A 21605-nucleotide genomic window follows, 5' to 3' on the forward strand; every position below is an offset into this window, starting at 1 on the left:
TTTGGTTTTAAAATAATTGGATAAATGAACTTTTCATAGAACCATGTCTTCCATATTTTTTATTTGTGGTGACTTCTATATAAAAATTAGTTTATCCCTATGTGATAATGTTTGTACTCTTGTCTTAACTGCATGATACTATTTGTATATTTACCATGAACTTACCAAAGTTTGATGGAAATAATATACCAAATGCATAAATATTCAAAGAGCCTTAGTAATTTTGCAGTTTTATAACCTGGAAACTATTGGTATAGTAGTGGTTTATAAATTTGGTGACTGTGTTAAAATGCAGATTCCCACGTTCCTACTTATAATTTATCTGACTCATTAGGTTGTGGGTATGGTTAGTAATTGCATTTTATGTAGCAGTCTTCAAATCATGATGTAGATGGTTTAGGGTTGAAGTCTGGTCCTAATTTAGATTTAAATAAATACCTAATACTCTTAATCTTGCTTTTTAGAGGGCTCTTGGATATTGCTATGCTATTGCTATGCTATTGCTATCATTTTGAGTTAGTCTCCCCCATTTGTGTTTTCCCACTCCCTATTTCCTTTGTCCTTAGTTTTAGATACTAGAATCTGGGAGATGGAGAAGAATGGGGAGTCTAGGAGAATTCTGATACAAGGCATAATTCCCTGATACACAGTTACTCTGTAAGTACATTCAGGGCCTAACTTAAAAAAAAACAAAAAAAACATGGGTATCCATAGGTAATCACTGTGAATCATAGGATGGTCCTTAAAGTCTAATTGTGGCATCTCACAATAGGTGAGGAACCCTTCATTATATAAATTATTCTCCAACCTTTTTCAGAAAGAGCTATGAGACTACCTTCTCTTTAATAGTTATTTTTGACAGCAAAGTCAATGGTTCAATGAACATTTGTTACGGGTTTCCTAAATTGAATATATGGTTAATATCTTTAAAATTAATGCCTAATATTTCTCTGTTATCCATTTCAGTATTGGAATTGAAGAGTAGCAGTTTAGGAAGTTTTGTTTGTTCTGCATTCAATTGTCAGATGTATTCAGCAACTCTTTATCAGTGCCTCACACCTCAACAAAACATTAGGGCTTCAACAAAATTTTAAATAAAAATTTAAATCCATAGTGCCATGTGGATGTTGCAGAGTTTTTCTTTGCTGTAAAAGCTGGCAATTGTATCCACTGTCCTAAAGGCAACTAGTTGTCCTTAGGAGTAATTAATAAATTCAGAATAATGATGTGCTCCAGGGTCTTGCTTTGTCAAGAGTATACTCCTTGGACCAGTGATATCAATACTACCTTGGAACTTGTTGAGGTGCAAAATCTCAGAATGCACTCTATACCTGTGGAACCAAAAGCTGCATTTTAACAAATCCCCGGATGATTGCAATGCACATTACGTTTCAGAAGTATTATTATAGGGGATACTGCTTTACCTTGGTACTTTCTGCTTCTCTCTAAAGTACAAGTTATTTTAAGGAGTTTCATATCTGTTTGGATTCCCCTTCCACACTCTGTAGTCCTTTAGGATTCTATTGAAACCAAAATAATTACACAAAGAATTTTTGAAATTAGGCCAACCTAAATATGAATTGGACTTCATTGAAGGATATGGACCAAAGGTCTAGTCCCAGAAATGCCAAAATATCTACCTGAGTAAGTCTCAAGTAATATAATTTTGATTGCTAAGAATCAGAGGAAAGAGATATCCTACAAAAGTCTGGAAGTTTCTAATTGATATAAGGATCTGCTATGTGGAAAGTTTGAGAGCTGCGAAAAGATAATCATTTCTAGGGAATGAAAACGTAACAGCTCTTCCTCAAACAGGCCAAGCCTGCTTCTGCCTTTGAGTTTGTTTTAGCTCCAATTCTTCCTATGTGTTCTTTCCCCAGGTATTCACTCCTTAGCCTATAAGACATTTCTTACCTAAATAACTATTAGAATCAGTCTAGTTATTAATGCCCACTTCTTTAATTCCTTTTATTCTGAACTACATTTTTCTTTATAACTTTATTCATTTTAAGCATACTACATATATTTATTGTCTCATTGCTTGTTAATTTTTTTCACACCAACATAAACTACATGAAGACAGGGTCTTTGTTTTATGTTATGTACCAATTGCCTGGAACAGTGCTTGGCACATATTAGATGCTCAAATATTTGTTGAATGAATAAATAAACTTCTTATCTGTGTTTTTGCATCTCCATGTTATGTGTGTGGGTAAATGATTTGATAGTAAAACAAATGAGAAATGAGTAATAAAATATAGGGAATTACTTTATTGCTATCAAGAAATAGGATTTCCTATTTTTATGATGAATGATCATTTGTGATGTTTTTTCCCATATTTATTTGGAGAAAGTTTTCTTTAATAAGTAGGGTTCAAATTTAGATTTAATATGTTATAAATTGTCATCAAGTAATATTTAACTGAACCTAACTAACCTATTAGGTTAATTGTATTTAGTGTAACCTAGCACTGATTATATTGTGAAATTTGCTTTTGTAGCAACAAATATGTATTAAATTCAGGACTACATTTTAATACTTAGAATAATGGAACTCTGAATCTAATATTTTCCAAAAAGCTGTTACTTTGATTTTTGCTTTTATTTATACAGAAGTATATCACTTTTAATTTAAAGACCATTTTTGTTTTGTTTTATTTTTTTTTGTTTTGTTTCGTCTTATTTTTACAGATAGGCTCGAGGAGAGAGCATCCTCAGATAAGAATGTAGAACCACTTTCTGCTCCACATAACCATCCTCCAGAAGATCCTTTTGGTTCTGTTCCTTTCATTTCTCACTCAGGCAAGTTACATATGTAACATTACTGTCATTAAAAAATACACACAAGAATAACAAAACCTTATTAATAGAAAGTGGAAGTAAGAATCAGGTATTGGTTATAGAAAATAGATTATTTTAACCCTTACCCATCTTGGTCTTCCTGATGTTTGTCCCATTGAATTATTCAGTTGTGCCTTTGCCAATATAAAAAAATACTTATTTACATAACAGAAACTTAATTATTTCTTTTTACCTTTTTTGTGGGTACTGCTAAAAAAAAAACAAGCTATGCATGAAAATATCTCCCTTTTATATATTTAAGATATAAAAATATTTTTATATTTTTGCATAAGAATATGGCATTTTTCTAGTTTATGTGTACTTTTGTAGTTACATTTAAAAAAGTATTAATGATTTTGTATTTGTCAAAATCATTTTGGTTTAGCTACTCTTTTCTTCTAACATCTCTGCTTTTGATTTCAATCCAGAATTTAAGTATTGATATTATGCACTCTTTAAAAATATTTGTAGTAATACTTTCAAAGTATTTACCCAGTTAACAGTTGGAATATAATAGGACGGAATAAAATTCTACTTTGGAGTAAATTAATTTTTGTGTCTGAATGGCAATAGTGGAGAAAATTGGTTTCAAGTCCTGGTAAAGGGAATGATATTGGAAGAAATTATTGTTTGACAGAAGCTGAAGGTTTAGTTTAACGTGTTCAGCCATTTTCTTTGGTTTTGTTCTTTTATTTCTCACTCAAGTAAATTATATAGTAACATCTTACTACTATTTTAAAAATACTTGCAAGAACGGTAGCAAAAGGAAAACTTAAGAATGTAAAGTCAAGGTGTGAATTGTGTATTTAGGATTTCTTATGGATACATGTAGCTTGTCAGCATTCAGATTTGGTTATCTAGACTATATGATACAGTAAGCAAGATTGTTTCTAACTGCTTTCACATTCTGTTTTTCTCTTTGCCATTTTTGAAAGTAGTCCATATTCTTTTCATTTTCTGCTTGCTGCCTTCAATGTGTCTCTTTCATGGATGACTCGACATCCTTAACTTGGAAAATATCTGTGTGCATTAATTTAATTTGCATAAATGTGCTTCCTTACACCCCTATTATCCTAGGTGACAAAAGTATTATTTTTTTCTTTAATTATAATGTCTTAAAATAATCTTTTATCAACTTTCAAAAGCCTAGTATTCAATGATTCGAGATACTTATGTGTGTCCCTAAAGCAGTTTCCGGACTAACTCCTTTCCATACTCTAAAGAAGTGCATTATCTTCTTCAGCTTTTCATGTAGCTGTACAACTACTTTATTTTGTATACACACACACACACACACATTTATGATTTATCATTTGTAATTTTAGATAGAAATAAAATATTGGGGCATTCATCATCCTTTAGGAGTAAAATTAATTAAATCTACTGAAACAAAAATTGTCCTCAGAAGCTTTTTAAAAAAATATTTAAAAAATTTTTAAAATTATAAATGGAACACAATATTTTTTGTTTGTTTATTTTTATGTGGTACTGAGAATCAAACCCAGTGCCTCACATGTGCAAGGCAAGCGCTCTGCCACTGAGCCACAACCCCAGCCCCTTTCTCATAAACTTTAAGGAAAAAGAAAAATGAATTCTAGCTAATGAAAATATACTCTACCTAACGTTGTGAGACTAAAAAGCATCTGGAGATTTCTCGGACATAGGAGAGATAAAGACAAGAAGTCGCTACATATGTGTTATATATACAATACAGAATTAAGTGTGTATGATGTCATCTTACTTGAATTTGAGAGTAGACAATTACTAAACAATTTTAAGTGCACCATATAGAGGGTGTTACTTGAGAATAAAATGAATTTTATCGTACAGCAGAATGCTATAAGAATTTAGCAAGTTTTAAGTCCAATGTTAATATGTATTTGGGAAGTACCATTGTTCTGCTCTTTTTATTTAAAAAAATTCTGTTAGGATATTCTTTTTCTTTTTTTGTGCTACTGGGAATTGAACTCAGGCCCTTGCTTATGCTAAGCAGATATACTACCACTGAGCTACATTCCAGCCCTCTGTTAGAATTTTATTTTATTTTTTAATTTTTTAATTTTTTAAAATTTTTATTATTGGTTGTTCAAAACATTACATAGTTCTTGACATATCATATTTCATACATTTGATTCGAGTAGGTTATGAACTCCCATTTTTACCCCGCATACAGATTGCAGAATCACATCGGTTACACATCCACTGTTTTACATACTGCCATACTAGTGTCTGATGTGTTCTGCTGGCTTTCCTATCCTCTACTATCCCCCCTCCCCTCCCCTCCCCTCCCCTCCCCTCCCATCTTCTATCTCTACCCCATCTACTGTAATTCATTTCTCCCCCTTGTTTTTTTTCCCTTTCTACTCACTTCATCTTATATGTAATTTTGTATAACAATGAGGGTCTCCTTCCATTTCCATGCAATTTCCCTTCTCTCTCCCTTTCCCTCCCACCTCTCGTCCCTGTTTAATGTTAATCTTTTTCTCATGCTCTTCCCCCCTGCTCTGTTCTTAGTTGTTCTCCTTATATCAAAGAAGACAATTGACATTTGTTTTTTAGGGATTGGCTAGCTTCACTTAGTATAATCTGCTCTAATGCCATCCATTTCCCTGCAAATTCCACGATTTTGTCATTTTTTAGTGCAGAGTAATACTCCATTGTGTATAAATGCCACATTTTTTTTTTTATCCATTCATCTATTGAAGGGCATCTAGGTTGGTTCCACAGTCTAGCTATTGTGAATTGTGCTGCTATGAACATCGATGTAGCAGTATGCCTGTAGTATGCTCTTTTTAGGTCTTTAGAAAATAGACCAAGAAGGGGAATAGCTAGGTCAAATGGTGGTTCTATTCCCAGCTTTCCCAGGAATCTCCATACTGCTTTCCAAATTGCCCGCACCAATTTGCAGTCCCACCAGCAATGTACAAGTGTACCCTTTTCCCCACATCCTCGCCAGCACTTGTTGTTGTTTGACTTCCTAATGGCTGCCAATCTTACTGGAGTGAGATGGTATCTTAGGGTGGTTTTGATTTGCATTTCTCTGACTGCTAGAGATGGTGAGCATTTTTTCATGTACTTATTGATTGTATGTCCTCCTCTGAGAAGTGTCTGTTCAGGTCCTTGGCCCATTTGTTAATTGGGTTATTTTTTTTCTTATTGTTTAATTTTTTTGAGTTCTTTGTATACTCTGGATCTTAGGGCTCTATCTGAAGTGTGAGGAGTAAAAATTTGTTCCCAGGATGTAAGCTCCCTATTTATCTCTCTTATTGTTTCTCTTGCTGAGAAAAAACTTTTCAGTTTGAGTAAGTCCCATTTGTTGATTCTTGTTATTAAATCTTGTGCTATGGATATCCTATTAAGGAATTTGGAGCCCGACCCCACAATATGTAAATCGGAGCCAACTTTTTCTTCTATCAGACGCAGAGTCTCTGATTTGATATCAAGCTCCTTGATCCATTTTGAGTTAACTTTTGTGTATGGTGAGAGAAAGGGATTCAATTTCATTTTGTTGCATATGGATTTCCAGTTTTCCCAGCACCATTTGTTGAAGATGCTATCCTTCCTCCATTGCATGCTTTTAGCCCCTTTATCAAATATAAGATAGTTCTAATTTTGTGGATTGGTCTCTGTGTCCTCTGTTCTGTACCATTGGTCCACCCTCCTGTTTTGGTACCAATACCATGCTGTTTTTGTTATTATTGCTCTGTTGTATAGTTTGAAGTCTGGTATCCCTATACCGCCTGATTCACCTTTCCTACTTGGAATTGTTTTTGCTATTCTGGGTCATTTATTTTTCCATATGAATTTCATGATTGCTTCATCTATTTCTACAAGAAATGCCGTTGGGATTTTGATTGGCATTGCATTAAACCTATAGAGAACTTTTGGTAATATTGCCATTTTGATGATGTTAGTTCTGCCTATCCATGAACAGGGTATATTTTTACATCTTCTAAGATCTTCTTCTATTTCTCTCTTTAGGGTTCTTTAGTTTTCATTATATAAGTCTGTCACCTCTTTTGTTAGGTTGATTCCCAAGTATTTTTTTTTTTTTGAGGATATTGTGAATGGGGTGGTTGTCCTCATTTCCATTTCAGAAGATTTGTCACTGATATACAGGAATGCCTTTGATTTATGCATGCTGATTTTATATCCTGCCACTTTGCTGAATTCATTTATTAGCTCTAGTAGTTTCTTTGTAGACCCTTTTGGGTCTGCTAGGTATAGAATCATGTCATCCACAAATAGTGATAATTTAAGTTCTTCTTTTCCTATTTTTATGCCTTTAATTTCTTTATCTGTCTAATTGCTCTGGCCAGTGTTTCAAGAACTATGTTGAACAGAAGTGGTGATAGAGGGCATCTCTGTCTTGTTCCATATTTTAGAGGGAATGCCTTCAATTTTTCTCCATTCAGAATGATGCTAGCCTGAGGCTTAGCATAGATAGCTTTTACAATATTGAGGTATGTTCCTGTTATCCCTAGTTTTTCTAGAGTTTTGAACATAAAGGGATGCTGTACTTTGTTGAATGCTTTTTCTTCATCTATCGATATAATCATATGGTTCTTATCTGTAAGTCTATTGATGTTTTGTGAATAGCATTTTATTGATTTTCGTATATTGAACCAGCCTTGCATCCCAGGGATGAATAGATCATATATTATGTCACAGGGCAACTCTTAGAAATTATAAAGGAGTAGAGATGATACCATGCATCCTATCTGATCATAATGGAATGAATCTGGAAATCAACGATAAAAGAAGGAAAGAAAAATCATGCATCACTTGGAGAATGAACAATAGGTTACTGAATGATCAATGGGTTACAGAAGACATCAAGGAGGAAATTAAAAAATTCTTAGAGATAAATGAAAACACAGACACAGCATATCGGAATCTATGGGACACAATGAAAGCAGTTCTAAGAGGAAAATTCATTGCTTGGAGTTCATTCCTTAAAAAAAGAAAAAACCAACAAATAAATGATCTCACACTTCATCTTAAAACCCTAGAAAAAGAAGAGCAAAACAACAGCAAAAGTAGTAGAAGGCAAGAAATAATTAAAATCAGAGCTGAAATCAATGAAATTGAAACAAAAGAAACAATTGAAAAAATTGACAAAACTAAAAGTTGGTTCTTTGAAAAAATAAATAAGATCGATAGACCCTTAGCCATGCTAAGGAAGAGAAGAAGAGAGAACTCAAATTACTAGCATACGGGATGAAAAACGCAATATCACAACAGACACTTCAGAAATACAGAAGATAATTAGAAATTATTTTGAATCCTTATACTCCAATAAAATAGATAGTGAAGACATCGATAAATTTCTTAAGTCATATGATCTGCCCAGATTGAGTCAGGAGGATATACACAACCTAAACAGACCAATATCAATTGAGGAAATAGAAGAAGCCATCAAAAGACTACCAACTAAGAAAAGCCCAGGACCAGATGGGTATACAGCAGAGTTTTACAAAACCTTTAAAGAAGAACTAATACCAATACTTTTTATGCTATTTCAGGAAATAGGAAAAGAGGGAGAACTTCCAAATTCATTCTACGAGGCCAACATCACCCTGATTCCTAAACCAGACAAAGACACTTCAAAGAAAGAAAACTATAGACCAATATCACTAATGAACATAGATGCAAAAATCCTCAATAAAATTCTGGCAAATTGGATACAGAAACATATCAAAAAATCGTGCATCATGATCAAGTAGGATTCATCCCTGTTAGAATTTTAAATCTTAACTTTGATATTGTAATAGATTAGCTTATATTTTGTCTTTTTTCAATTTATCATTATTTTACAAAATAACTTTCTTTGTGATACTGGCAGTTAAACCCAGGATAATAGCACATGCTAGGAAAGTGTGCTATCATTGAGCTATGTCCCTAGTCTTGTTTTGTTTTGGTTTTTGGATGAAGTCTTGCTGTGTTGCCCAGGCTGGTTTCAAGTAATTTTCCCACCTTACTGTCCCTAGTAGCCAGGATGACAGGTGCCATTATTGCTTGGTCTGAGGAGTGTTTTTTTGTGTGGGTTTTTTTTTTTTTTTTTTTTTTTTTTGAATGTATGTGTGGTTCTGGGAATGGAACCTGGGCCTTACACATGCTAGGAAAGTATTCTACCAATAAGTTGTATTCCCAACCCTCAAATAATTTTTAATTGAAACTTCATTTTTATTAAAATAATATGTGTGTGTGTGTGTGTGTTTTAAAGTCAGATATAAACTAGGCTTATTATGAAAAAAAAAAAAGCTATGATTGCTTCCTTTTGATACTCTTCCCTGTTAAATACCTCTTCCTAAGAGGTGATTTTTTTTCCTTCTTTCCTTCCACCACAATTTTAGATAATACCTACAAACTTCTTGTTATGGGTAATGAGGATTTAGATTAATTGTACTGCTGGCCCCTGTCACACAAATATACTAATCATGACATACAGTCGTGTGGCACATAATGATATTTGGTCAATAAAGGACCATATATATGATCACAACTGCATATGATTATAATTAAGATTATATATCTAGGAGGTGGGTGTGTAGCTCAGTGGTAGTGTGTGTTTAGCATGCCTGTGGCCTTGGGTTGGGTCTTTAGTGTGTTTGCACATGTGGACACACACACACAATTACATTGCCTACTGATGCTGTAGCTATCTTAGTTTCTATCAGCTCACTGATGTTCACATTAAGTGGACTAATGATGCATTTTTCAGAACATATCCTAGTTTCTTACAGTTTTTAAGTGATGCATGACTGCATATATGGGTATCCTTTTCCTCCCATTCTTCCAGCACAGTTTTTAGGTGAATCAGTATTCAACATATGCATTCTTTGAATATGTAAGTATTTGTCATCACAGAGGTCCAGTGTGCCATGCACATTGCCTTTCCTCTGTAAGGTTTTGTTTCTCCTGGAGTTGATTTCTGTGTTTATAATTACTATGAATTCTCTTTGCTTAGTTTTTTCAAAAACATTTTTTTAGTTGTAGATGGACACAATGTATTTATTTTTATGTGGTGCTGAAGATCGAACCCAGTGCCTCACAAATGTAAGGCAGGTGCTCTACCACTGAGCTACAGCCTTTTTAATATATCCTGCATTGATTAATCTGCATTTGGAAGTGCAAATTTCTTTCCAGATTAAGGTGGCTATCATTTTCATTTTAATCTGATTATATCTCTTCTGGAACTGTGCAGTCTGAACTGATTACTTTTTGGTCCTGCAATGCAACTGTAATCCTAGTATGTTCTTTAACTTTACCCCTTGGTCTTCTGGAAATTCCTGTATCTCCTCTGTTCTTTGTAGAGCAACTCTTTTGATCATTTCTTGAGAAAGTATTCATGGTAGAACAAATTTTATTAAACTTTGATACCTAAAAATCTCTCTTTTTTCCTCTTAAAACTGACACTAGACCAGTCAAATGATTAGGAAAATAGTTTTAGGTCAAACTTTTCTCTCTGAATTCTAGCGGCACTGCTTTATTGTATTCTGCCTTCTCTTAGTGCCACTTTGAAATCCAATGCCATTCTTATCATTAATCTTTGTAGGTGACCTGTACTGGGTTTTTATTTAGTTATTGTTTTTCTTCTCTTTCCTTTCTTAACCTTTTTAAGCAATTATTAACTTGCTGTGAATATTCAAGGTATTTTACCTTAATACGTGTCTTTTTCTATTCATTGTGCTTGGAGCCTTGTGGACCTTTTCAATCTGGAAACTTACGTTTTCTTGCCTTATATCTTTTGGTAATTTTCTTTTATTCTTTCCTACTCTTTTTTCCCTACCATACTTCTTTCTTTCTTCCTTTTTTTGGTAAATCCTATTATTAGGATATGGTGCTTTGTGGATTGATCCTTTAATTAAATTTTTTCCCTGTTCTCCATCTCTTTGTCTTTTATATTTGCATCTTAGAAATTCCCTTAATTTTGTATTATCAAAATTATTTCTTATCAGACATAGCATTTATTTCTTGGATTCAGTATATTTTTATTTCTCAAAGGATAACTTTTGTACATCTTTGTCATGATTTTACTCATCTTTTATTCTTTGACTTTCACTTTAAGTATAGATGCTGATCCTTACTTCCCCAAGAAGGTGGCATGTAAACTAAGACTTAAAAGTTGTAAAGTAGTTTGCTTATTACATTCAGTGTTCCCCAGGCATTTTAAAGACAAAATGTGATGCAGAAGTGGAGGAAGATCAGATTAGGGGAATGCCTAGTCTTAGATACACTCTTGAATTTCTTAGATCCATTCTACTTGACCATGATGTAGTTTAAAAAAAACAAAAACCAAACCAAACCAAACAAACAACAACAACAAAATATATATATATAGTGTTTTCAGTTTTTAAAAGGAAGTTTAATTCACGAAGGATATTGGAGATTTATCTCAGATTTGTCTTTAAACATCTAACACCATTGGAAAATAATTTTTAGAGCAAAACACCATAATATTATTGTCAAGTATATTATAATTTTTATATAAAAACATTTTAATTAGTTGCAATCATAGTATGCATTTAATTTTTCCCATTTTGCCTTTTGAGTTAGAACCTAATGTTCTTTGCAGTGAATATTATAAATGCCATTCATTTCCTCACAACTGATGATCTAGGTGTCATTACCAGAGATAGAATATTGGGTATGGAGAGCTAATGATCAAACTAAACTTTGGCAGTTTTGTGTACAAATGTCTGTATTCTGGTACAGTACTCAAAGAATGTGTATTGAAAAAGTCAGAATTAGAAGTGACATTTAATTATACTTAAATATTTAAAAATTATCCAGCTATGAAGCCAAGATTATGTGAGTTAAGTTTAAGCTTCATTTCTTACTAATTGTGTGACCAAGGCAAATGACCTCTCTGAATCATTTTCTCATATAAAATGAGCATAATAATAGTATGTAACACATGATTTATAGGGTTTTTTAAAAAATATTTTTTTAGTTGTATATGGACACAATAACTTTATTTTGTTTATTTTTATGTGGTGCTGGGATTGAATCCAGTGCCTCACACATGCTCTGCAAGCGCTCTACCACTGAGCCACAACCCTGGCTCACTTATAGGGTTTTACAATGATTAATAAGAAAAGTATTTTTTGAAGCATGAAAAATGTCTGACAACAGTAGTTTAAGAAATGTTTATTTTTGTCTTGTTTTCTATTAAATATGCTGAATACAGTACAGTGAGATCCTAACATCTTAAAAACTATTACTTTGCATTTTCAGACAGGTGATATGTGTACTTGATTTTTACAAATCTTTTTAATTGTACAGGATTTTCTAATTTCTAATTCATAATATTTGGTTACACTGTATTTGATCACATTATGTCTTTTCTACTTTCTGCAAATTCAACAGAAGTTGACAATATTTTGAATAATTTTTTACTAAATAGTCCCATATATTAGTATTTGACACATAACATTATTCCTTAAGGAATAATGAGCATTTGCAAAATTCATTAATTGCTGGATATTCCTACAGAATCAAAACATCAATTTATATACTCAGTACAACATTTGAAAATGCATATTTACTTACAGTGTTTAATTTTAGAATTTTGATATTTCCCTCAAATATATTGTTTTAAGTATTTTGTTTTAAATAAATTGTTTTTTGGGGGGGAGAAAATGTACAAATGAACTGTGTTAAAATCATATAGTATTATTTTTAAATATATATATGTATACACATACATGTATATATACACATGTTTGTGTATATTTATGAATATATGTGTACATGAATTCTTGAATACATGTGAGTGACTTGCAGGAAAAATATATAATGCTTAAAATATGGAATGAAATTACTATGCTGATATTTTGCTGATCATACAACTTTTTGGAAAACTGTTTAAGAATAAAATGTTTATGTTCTTTGAGTTTTTAAAAAAACTTTATTTCTGGGAACTTATTCTAAAGAAATTTAAAGTTTTTTGGGAAAAGGCAGCTATAGAAATGTTAAATATAGCATTAGTTGTAGAAGTAAATTTAATCATACAAATCACCCAGTATTAGACAAATTATTAAATTATGACCTGTTTTGAGATGAAATTTGATGCAGCTTATTTTAGTAATAGTAAGGAATATTATATAGTAGTATACAAAATATGCTATAATTGAATTAAAATTTTAAATGAAATTTTTAAATGAAAAGATAGAAAAATGCAAGTAAAATGAAAAAATATCATGAAACTTTGAATAATATAGAACAAAACACTCTTAATCTTATTATCACCATTTTAGCAGAGTTACAGTTACTTAAATAGAAAATGTGTCCCAAGAAATATAAGATGATTTCAAATTTCACAGTGTTCATACACTAATATGGCTAGATCATCACTAATTGACATAATCTTACAGGACTTGCAACTGCTAGATAAGCACTCTACCAATGAGCTGTGCCTCCAACTCATAAATTTTATACTTTTATTTAAGACTAGTGTATTTAAAACTTTTGATTATTTTTCTTTCCACTTAGTGCCTTGTTTTCATAGCATTTTCACACTAAGTGCTCAGCCATGTACAGATAAACTTCTGTTTTAATTTGCATTTGCATTGGTGCCTCTTATTTCTTCTACTTTCCAATTTCCCAGCCTTGGTTAATGTGGGTGTAGTCTCAGAAGTTAATAATTTAGAAGCTATTACTACTTATGGTTTTGCTTAAAAATCTAAAAAGGATTATAATAAAGATTAAAGTATTTGCCTGTCAAGGCTCAAAGTTTATTTAGGTAGAGATGGACATGAAAACCATGTGCAATTAAATGTTGAAGGTGCTATGATAGATGTATACTCAGTGGGCACACAAAGGAGATAGGGGTCTTGTTTTGGCTAAATTGTGATTGGGAAATGAGGAAAGCTTTGTGGAAAAGGTGTTATTTATTGTAAATGTTGAGAAAAGAATACCTTTGAGTGAACTTGCAGGAAAAAATAGTGCAGGGTATTCAAATAGAGAAAATAGTTGTGAGCAAAGGTCAGAGACATTTAGTATGTTCAGGGAACTGCATGCATTTGAGGATGACAGCATTAGGTGAGGGGGGAAAATTAAACCATAGAAGCAGGCAGGGGCTATGATACGAAGATGGTAAGACAGATGGGAGGACTTTAAACAGGAAAGGAATTTGATTAGATATGCATTCTAGAAAGAATACATAGTAGAATATAAACTAGATGACTGAAATCAGAGCTGGGAAGACTTGAGTACTCCTCAGTGTGGACTATAGCAAAATTACTCCAGAAATTAACAGCAAGTAAGAAATTAACTTTGTGTGTGTTGAATCACTTGGACAATGTGAATTGGAAATTAATAATGAAAATAAGAAGTAAACTTGTTTCTTTATCACAGATCATTTTAATTAGTGGCTAAATTTTTTTTAAAGACTTGTTAAAGTGCAGAAAACATGCATTGGATCTCCAGTGCTTATTATGGATTTATCAACTCATAAAATATAGCAGTCCTAAGGGTATGTGATTTGATTTACTTAAAAAAAGTTTTAGGTTTTGATTATAAGTATTATAGTAAAAGAATAGCAGATTGCCAGGCATGGTGATGCATGACTGTAATCCCAGTGGCTCAGAAGGCTGAGGCAGGAGGCTCTCGAATTCAAAGCCAGCCTCAGCAAAAAGCAAGGTGCTAAGCAACTCAGTGAGGGATCCTGTCTCTAAATAAAATACAAAATAGGTCTGGGGATATGGCTTAATGGTTGGGCATGCCCCCCTGTGCCCGCCCCCCCCCCCCCGCCAAAAAAAAAAAAGAACAGTAGATAATTGAAAGTAGAGCAAAACATAAAAAAGAAAAAAATTGATGTATAATTTCTTTACACAGACATAAATAGTATTCACATTCTGATGTGTTCCCATACTACCTTTAATTTACCTTCACATGTAAATATTTATTTGGAATTTAGGGTCATTCTATATAAAATTTTCTTTTTAAAAATATTTATTTATGTTTTTTTTATATAATTAAAAAAAATAATGGCCTGAGAGATGTTACAGAGGCAAGAATCTATAGCATTTAATATCATATGGGAAGGAACAAGAGGCATTGAGGGAAAGAAAGAAACCTAAAGTGATTATCAGGATTTTGATTTAATGAAATTGGTGATGTTCTTTTCTAGAAAGGGAGAACATAAAGTAGGTTAAGGGAAAGTGTTCAGTTTCACATAGATTGTGTTTGAGTTTTGGTGGGTGTGCTGCGGCAGCACTGAAATATTATTAGTAGGCATTTAGGCACAAGGAACTTGCCTTCAAATCGGAAATCTTGGCCAGAGAGGCAGATTTACATCAGAGAGCAAAGAGAGTAAAATGCTGAGAAGTGAATTCAGGGTAATCCTATGACACTTAAGGGGCAAAACAGAGGAGATGGGGTGGGGAAAGGACCATAGAGACAAGAGAAGTAGAAGAGAGCTGAGGAAAGGGGAGAGGGGATTAACCATGCCTTGGAAAATGCTCATGAGAATAAGATGACTGGAAGCGATCCATTAAAGTTAGCATTTAGTAATTATTTCATATTGGTCAAAATAATGTAATTGGAATCCTGATTGTAGTGGATTGACAAATGAATGGGTGATGAAGACATTAAGATATTAATGGTGTGTTATTCTTTGCAGGCATCCGGCTGTACTAATAGAGAAAGATAGGTAAGGATTAAGGGAAAGATTTTATATATAAAGACTGAAGATAAAGGAAAAAAGAAAGAATAGTATTATAAAAAATTACAAAAAGAAAGAAAAAGACCCCCAAGCCCCAAAACTGCCCTAAAGGAGATGGCAATAATAGCATAGATGGAAGGATCAGTGTCTACCAAGATATGACAGTTTCTCTTCTTGAGACTGGATATAGTTATAAAGGTTTGTGATTGGAAATTAAGAAGAAATAATGCTCAGTGGCTTTACTTTTTCTGTGAAGTATGGGGCAAGGTTGTCTGCTGAGATAAAAAAAAAATGGCAGGGCCAGTGGCTTGAGAAGTCAGATAGTTTGGAATATGTGGGTATGAGGCAGCTGTTGTGGATTTAGTTGTGGTTTCAGTCTAGCTTGCTGTTAACTGGGGTACAGGGATGTCAGTCTCCTTCACTGTATAATTTCTGTTGGTTGGTTGCAGTTAGTTTAGAAGAAGAGGCAAGTATTATAAAATTGTATGTGATCAGCAGAAGCAATGTGGAAGGAGAAAAGGATGCTGGAAAGACAAGATGAAGTCATGTGTAGAATGAGATGGGTCTGAATAGGGAAGGCAATGAGGCCATTGGGGATGATGATAAGCACTTGAATAAGAAGCCAAAGTACCTACTGTAATGTTGGCTTCTTATCATAAAGTACCTATTGTAACATAATGATTGTGGGATAAGGGAGTAGAAAATCTGGATAGATCAGAGGTTATAAACAGAGATACAATTGTAAGTGACTTATGTGAACACTTAAAAGTTTAAGTGTTTGGCATCAAGGAGGATCCTGTAATTTGGGGTCTGGGTCATCATAATTGATGTTGAGATTTTCCTAATAAGGGCTTATGACCATATATCAGCAAAGAAAAATGGCTGGCTGAACACCAAACAGAAAGAGTACATGTATAAGAGTTGGGAAATAATGATACAGAAGAATGATGATATAGAAGATCAAGGAGACTAAGAATAGCTGAGCCTGCTGAACACTGGGATTTTAATCTCCCTTTGAAAAATCTATAGAGGAAATGAAATGGGAAAGAAGGCTAACTTTTCCCATTGATTTAAATTGATAATGTTACAATAAGTACTTTAAATCAATGCGAAAAGTTAGCCTTCTTTCCCATTCAGTGTTAGGTGGCACTTGAGCAGAAATCTTTCTGCGGTGTTGTTTCCAATTTAAAGCCCCCAAAGAGATAAAAATATAAAAATTTCTACTGTAGAAGAACAAACACAAGGAGCCTCTGACACTGGTATGGGAGGATAGCAATGATGATGGAGGTGTTAAGGTGTTGATAATAAGCATATGTATGATGCTTGAAATATGAAAGATACGAATTTTCCAGATGAAAAATGGGAGAAAAGGTGTTCTGAGCTAATGGAATAGCATAAGTATGGGGCCTCCTCAGAGGAGGGGCTGCTCCTTATGTCACTGGTTCTGGGTCCTGTACCATTTAGAGTCCAGCACACCTTCTTGTAGCATGCATTATCTTTCATCTCTTTAGGAGCTTCCTGGACACCCCACTTGGTACACTCAATAGGCCTACCTTGGTTTGGCAACATAGGACCATCTTCTGATTTGTTTGTTGCCTTAGTTTACCATATCACTTTCAGACTTTTTTAGGAACATTAGCTGAAGATAACATTTTGGTAGACCACGTATTAAAATGAACTAATCTCACTTCTCTTATTTTTAAACATTTCTTTATGGAAAAAAAAAACTTTAGATTTAAAAATTATCTATGTGTACAAAAATCAAATAATTATATCAAGGACCTGTTTGATTCTATATGCAAATGTAATATCTTATTCCATAAATCGATAGTTTTATTATCATGGAATTATATTTACCTTTTGTCTCAGATTGCTAACCTTATGTAGTTTGTCAGAAAGACCATTGACTTTGGGATTATAAAACCCTGGGCTCAAATCTTAGTTCTGTCATAGATTAACCATTTGATTATTGGGTATATTCCAACTTCTAGAGTTTCTTTATCTTAAATTGGGGATAATACTAGCTAGCTACTTGATGGAATTATTGAGGATGTTTTACAAAGCACACACCTCTTCAGTAAATTTTGGTTGCCATTTTGGCTACTATTATTGGTATTATTATTAAGAGTATTTTTACAGTTTACTACCAAATTCTGAAATGTTAGTGTTAAATAAGTAGAGCACTTGCTGTTTAGTCACAAGTAGTGAAGAGTTTTTGGGATAAACTAGTATTTTCTTAGCTACTTCAAACTTTTTAAATGTACAACCTGTTTGTGAGGCTGTTGTTTAATATGGTCATTCCTGTTTTTACTGAAGTATACTATAGTATACCCAATAAACACCATATCAAAAGCATGGTATTTGTTCTCTGCCAGGAAACCGCACTTCCTTCCTTCTCACCAGGGCATTGCATTATAGTTAGTTTGTATACCAACATAGGATATGTGGCTCTATGAATTATATTATAGTGCATACTATTCAATTTTAAAAAACACCCACAATCTCAGAAACATAAAAAGGCTTTATGAAATTCTAAAATTGCCCTTAGAGAGTTTTCTGTTGACATGTAGGCCATATTAAGTCATCAAAATTTTAGATTTCTTATATTTCATTTTCAATTTGGCTTAAGTTTAATTAGATTTGGGTTCAAATGCTGGACCATTAAGCCATGAGGAGGTATATAGTTTATTCCTTTATATTCTAGTATATAATTCTTAAATATCAAGAATTTTTCTATTTTAGGATGTTGGCAGTAATAGTTACTGAATATTGAATTCTAGTGTAAAGATACAGTGAAAACTGAGACTCAGATTGGTGACTTGTTCTATGAATAGTAGGAAAACAAAAGCATTAAATAACTATTTGAGATGAAAATCTACAATAATATGGAGCTGTGATTGTGCTCAGTGGTTGAGCGCTTACCTCACTCATATGTGTGAGGCACTGGATTCTATCCTCAATACCACATAGAAAAAATAAATAAAGATATTGTCTCATCTACAACTAAAATAAATCTACAATTATTCATAACATAATAGAGATGTTAGTTTTATGGCATTTTTAGACTGGTGGAGGGAAGCTGTGTTTACAACTACCATGATTCTCTTCTTTTATAAACCCTGTCACCTACTGTGTCTTTAGAGAAATTGTACAGACTTTGATAAAACCTAATCTTAATCCACTAATCCTTGGGCCTACCATGGTAAACTGCAGGGAAATGATGGTTGGCAGTATGCTACCAATTCAAAGTACGCTTTAGAATCTTACAACCCTCCTTTTTACCCTCAGTGATGAGACAACAGAAGGCATGTAATTACAATAGCAGTTTCAAGCCATTGATCCTCTATAATCTGATAGCAAAGAAAAGAACATCAAAACAAATTTTCTGTTTTTTTTTTTTTCTGGAAGCTTTGTACGAGATTAAAAGTGTACCACCTGTTTTATAACTAAAAGAAAATTGCCCTCTACTGTACATGGAAACCTGATTAGAAGAGTGGGTGATGAGGACAGTATGATGTAATATATGCTTCTCTCCTCTCACTTTGTGTTTTCTACATATTTTGATATAGTATTTTTGAAGGTTCAGTGTGGGATTAACTAGAATCTCACTTTTCTTATGAAGTATTTATTTAAAAGAATACTATAACAAATACATAAAAACCTACTCAGAGAAATATCATTTTAAGTATTGACTAAAAATTTGGCTTTTGAGTTTGAGCCCTGTTTTGATCTTTGAAATTTGAACACTTGGAAATTTTCTTTTTGGAAAACTCACAAACATAAAATGGGTAAATTTATGTCTTAGATCCATTTGATGAGGTAAACTCGTTTTTCAGAACTGCCTTGTTTTTACCTTGATCACTCATTTTCCAAATCAGTAGAATCAGGATTAATAATGGGATTCTGAGGGCATAAGTGAACATAATCATTTTAAGAATCTGTTGAAATGAAGGATAAGCTTCTTGAAGTTAGGTACTATCTCATTTATCTTTGAATGCCATTCAGTATCTCAATGAATGAATTCATTATTAAACTATACTTGAGTAATCTAATCTTTGTCTCTCTCACATATACCTCCACCAATATTTAATAAAATTTCACCAAATAAGAATGACTGTTATAATTTTGAATTCTTTCAGGTAAGTTACAATATTGTCCCTATTTTATAGGAGAGGAAACTAAGGCTTATTTGGATGTTTTTCTTCTGTGGATCTTGTAAAGTTGAGTATTATTTTTTGTTTTTAAATAAAAACTTTATTATATTTCTACAATGTAACCTTATGCATTATAAAACATTTTCAAGTATACCATACTACAGAGTACTATTTGGTAAAATGGAAACAATACATTGTTTGTCCTGTTGGAATTTTTTACTTGTCAGGTACGGGTTTGTAAAAAGGATATATATATATATATATATATATATATATATATATATATATATATATATATATGACAAATTTATGGTTGTATTTTGTAAAGGGTTGATGATAAGCTATGTTAAATATCCTAGTGTTAGGTTAATTCTTGAATTTATAGATAAGAATTTGAAGCTAGTGTCAGCAGCAAGAGAAATCCCAATGACTTTGTTATATGGCCTTAAACTTGATCCGCTTTAAATTTCTTGTGTATTCAGAGAGATTGGACTAAATGTATAGAAATACCTTCTTGTTTTATGCTTTAAAAATACAGTTGAAGCAATGAAATAGGATTAAGATTATCCAAAAGAAAAAAGTAGAAAAAGTCAAGAACTGAGATTTGGGTGGTAACTATGTATATCTTTGATTTGGTAGGAAGTCATAACAGTGATCCAACATGGAAAACAAGAGGGAAAAAATTGAAGCTGTAGTTATTAAGATGGAAGAGAAGAACTCTGAGCAAGATTGTAGCATACCTCACAGAGCATTTTCACTCAAATGTGGGAACCTAATATTGGGGAGTTGAGAGATAGTATATGAAAAGCTGTTGGCACTACATTTATACACTTGACAGTGTTACTTCCTAATCCATCTGGTCTCATTTCTTAGTACCATTAGAAGTATATAGTTAGGTACTCCATGAGTAACTAAAAACTGATAATATAATTGGTATCGTATAGTAGCAATAACCATAATGACCCTTTAATGAGTATCTACAAGGTACTACTACTTTACATGTATTTTCACTTTAATTCCTGCTACAAATTTGTGAGGCAGATGTTTATTGTTATCCCACTTTACAGATGAAGAGAGTCAAACACTAAATAAGGCATGATTCCAAATAATACAGGTCATCAAAGGGCATTTTCATTTTGTATTCTCTACTGATGAAAGAAGGGAAATATGATATATATTTTTAAATAGTTGCCAAATGGCTAATTGGTTGTCTCACTTGTTTAGCTTATTTTTTTCTGAGATTGCTTGATTATTGAAACATAGCTTTGATTGACTGTTTTGCTGTTCTATATATAAAATAAAGTAAAACAATAAGAATGATTTTAATCATCAGAATTTATATGTATAAATAAGTACTGATCCTCTTGACATTTACTTCAGTGATACTTACTCTAATATTTTTTATAGTACTTGGAATTTCTTTGAGAGTTTCTAACTTAAATAGAATTTTAGACTTCATAACCTACCTTTGCTATTCTTAATAATTTTCTTAAATCTGCATTGCTTATCTTAGTCACTTGCTTTAATTTTCATTCAGTCTTTGGCTTTGAACGAACTTTAGCTGTTTCCAGCCATCAAAACCAACTTCAAAAGACTAGAATTGCTATTATTTCAGATAATGGAGTCCAATAGAAGTAAAGAATCCAAAGATCTCTAAACCGAAGTTAAGACCTGCATTCTGGTCCAAGTGCTTCTGGTAGTTAGATATCTCCCCTCAGGTGAAAGTTTCAGTTCATTTTGAAATGGTTTAGACCATTATTCATTATATAATCTTCGAAGTTTCTTCCAGTTTTGAAAGTGTGTCATTTTACAAATGTAGGCTCTGAACATTTAGTATTCTTAATTCACAATACTGAATCTTTGAAAATGTTTTTCTTATTTAAAAATAGAAACAAATATCCCTAGTACATGCCTTAAAGTTTTATCCCATACTTTTCTTA

General features: G+C 32.7%; 2 protein-coding genes across 3 annotated transcripts in view; one reads left to right on the forward strand and one right to left on the reverse strand.

The window, feature by feature from the left end:
• The window catches only part of Bmp2k (BMP2 inducible kinase), a 131439-nt gene that overhangs the window by 96549 nt on the left and 13285 nt on the right, over positions 1-21605 (forward strand). The window contains exon 15 of one of the 2 annotated variants that reach the window (XM_076864882.1): positions 2692-2802. The exons of the other annotated variant lie outside the window; for it this stretch is intronic. Coding sequence (XP_076720997.1) covers positions 2692-2802 — 111 coding nt within the window. The remainder of the gene's footprint in view (positions 1-2691; positions 2803-21605) is intronic. 2 annotated transcript variants of the gene reach the window in all.
• Paqr3 (progestin and adipoQ receptor family member 3) overlaps positions 1-21605 on the reverse strand; it is a 98772-nt gene that overhangs the window by 39571 nt on the left and 37596 nt on the right. The gene's annotated exons all lie outside the window — the stretch shown is intronic.

The sequence above is a fragment of the Callospermophilus lateralis genome, chromosome 8, assembly GCF_048772815.1.
Source record: "Callospermophilus lateralis isolate mCalLat2 chromosome 8, mCalLat2.hap1, whole genome shotgun sequence".
Lineage (NCBI taxonomy): Eukaryota > Metazoa > Chordata > Mammalia > Rodentia > Sciuridae > Callospermophilus > Callospermophilus lateralis.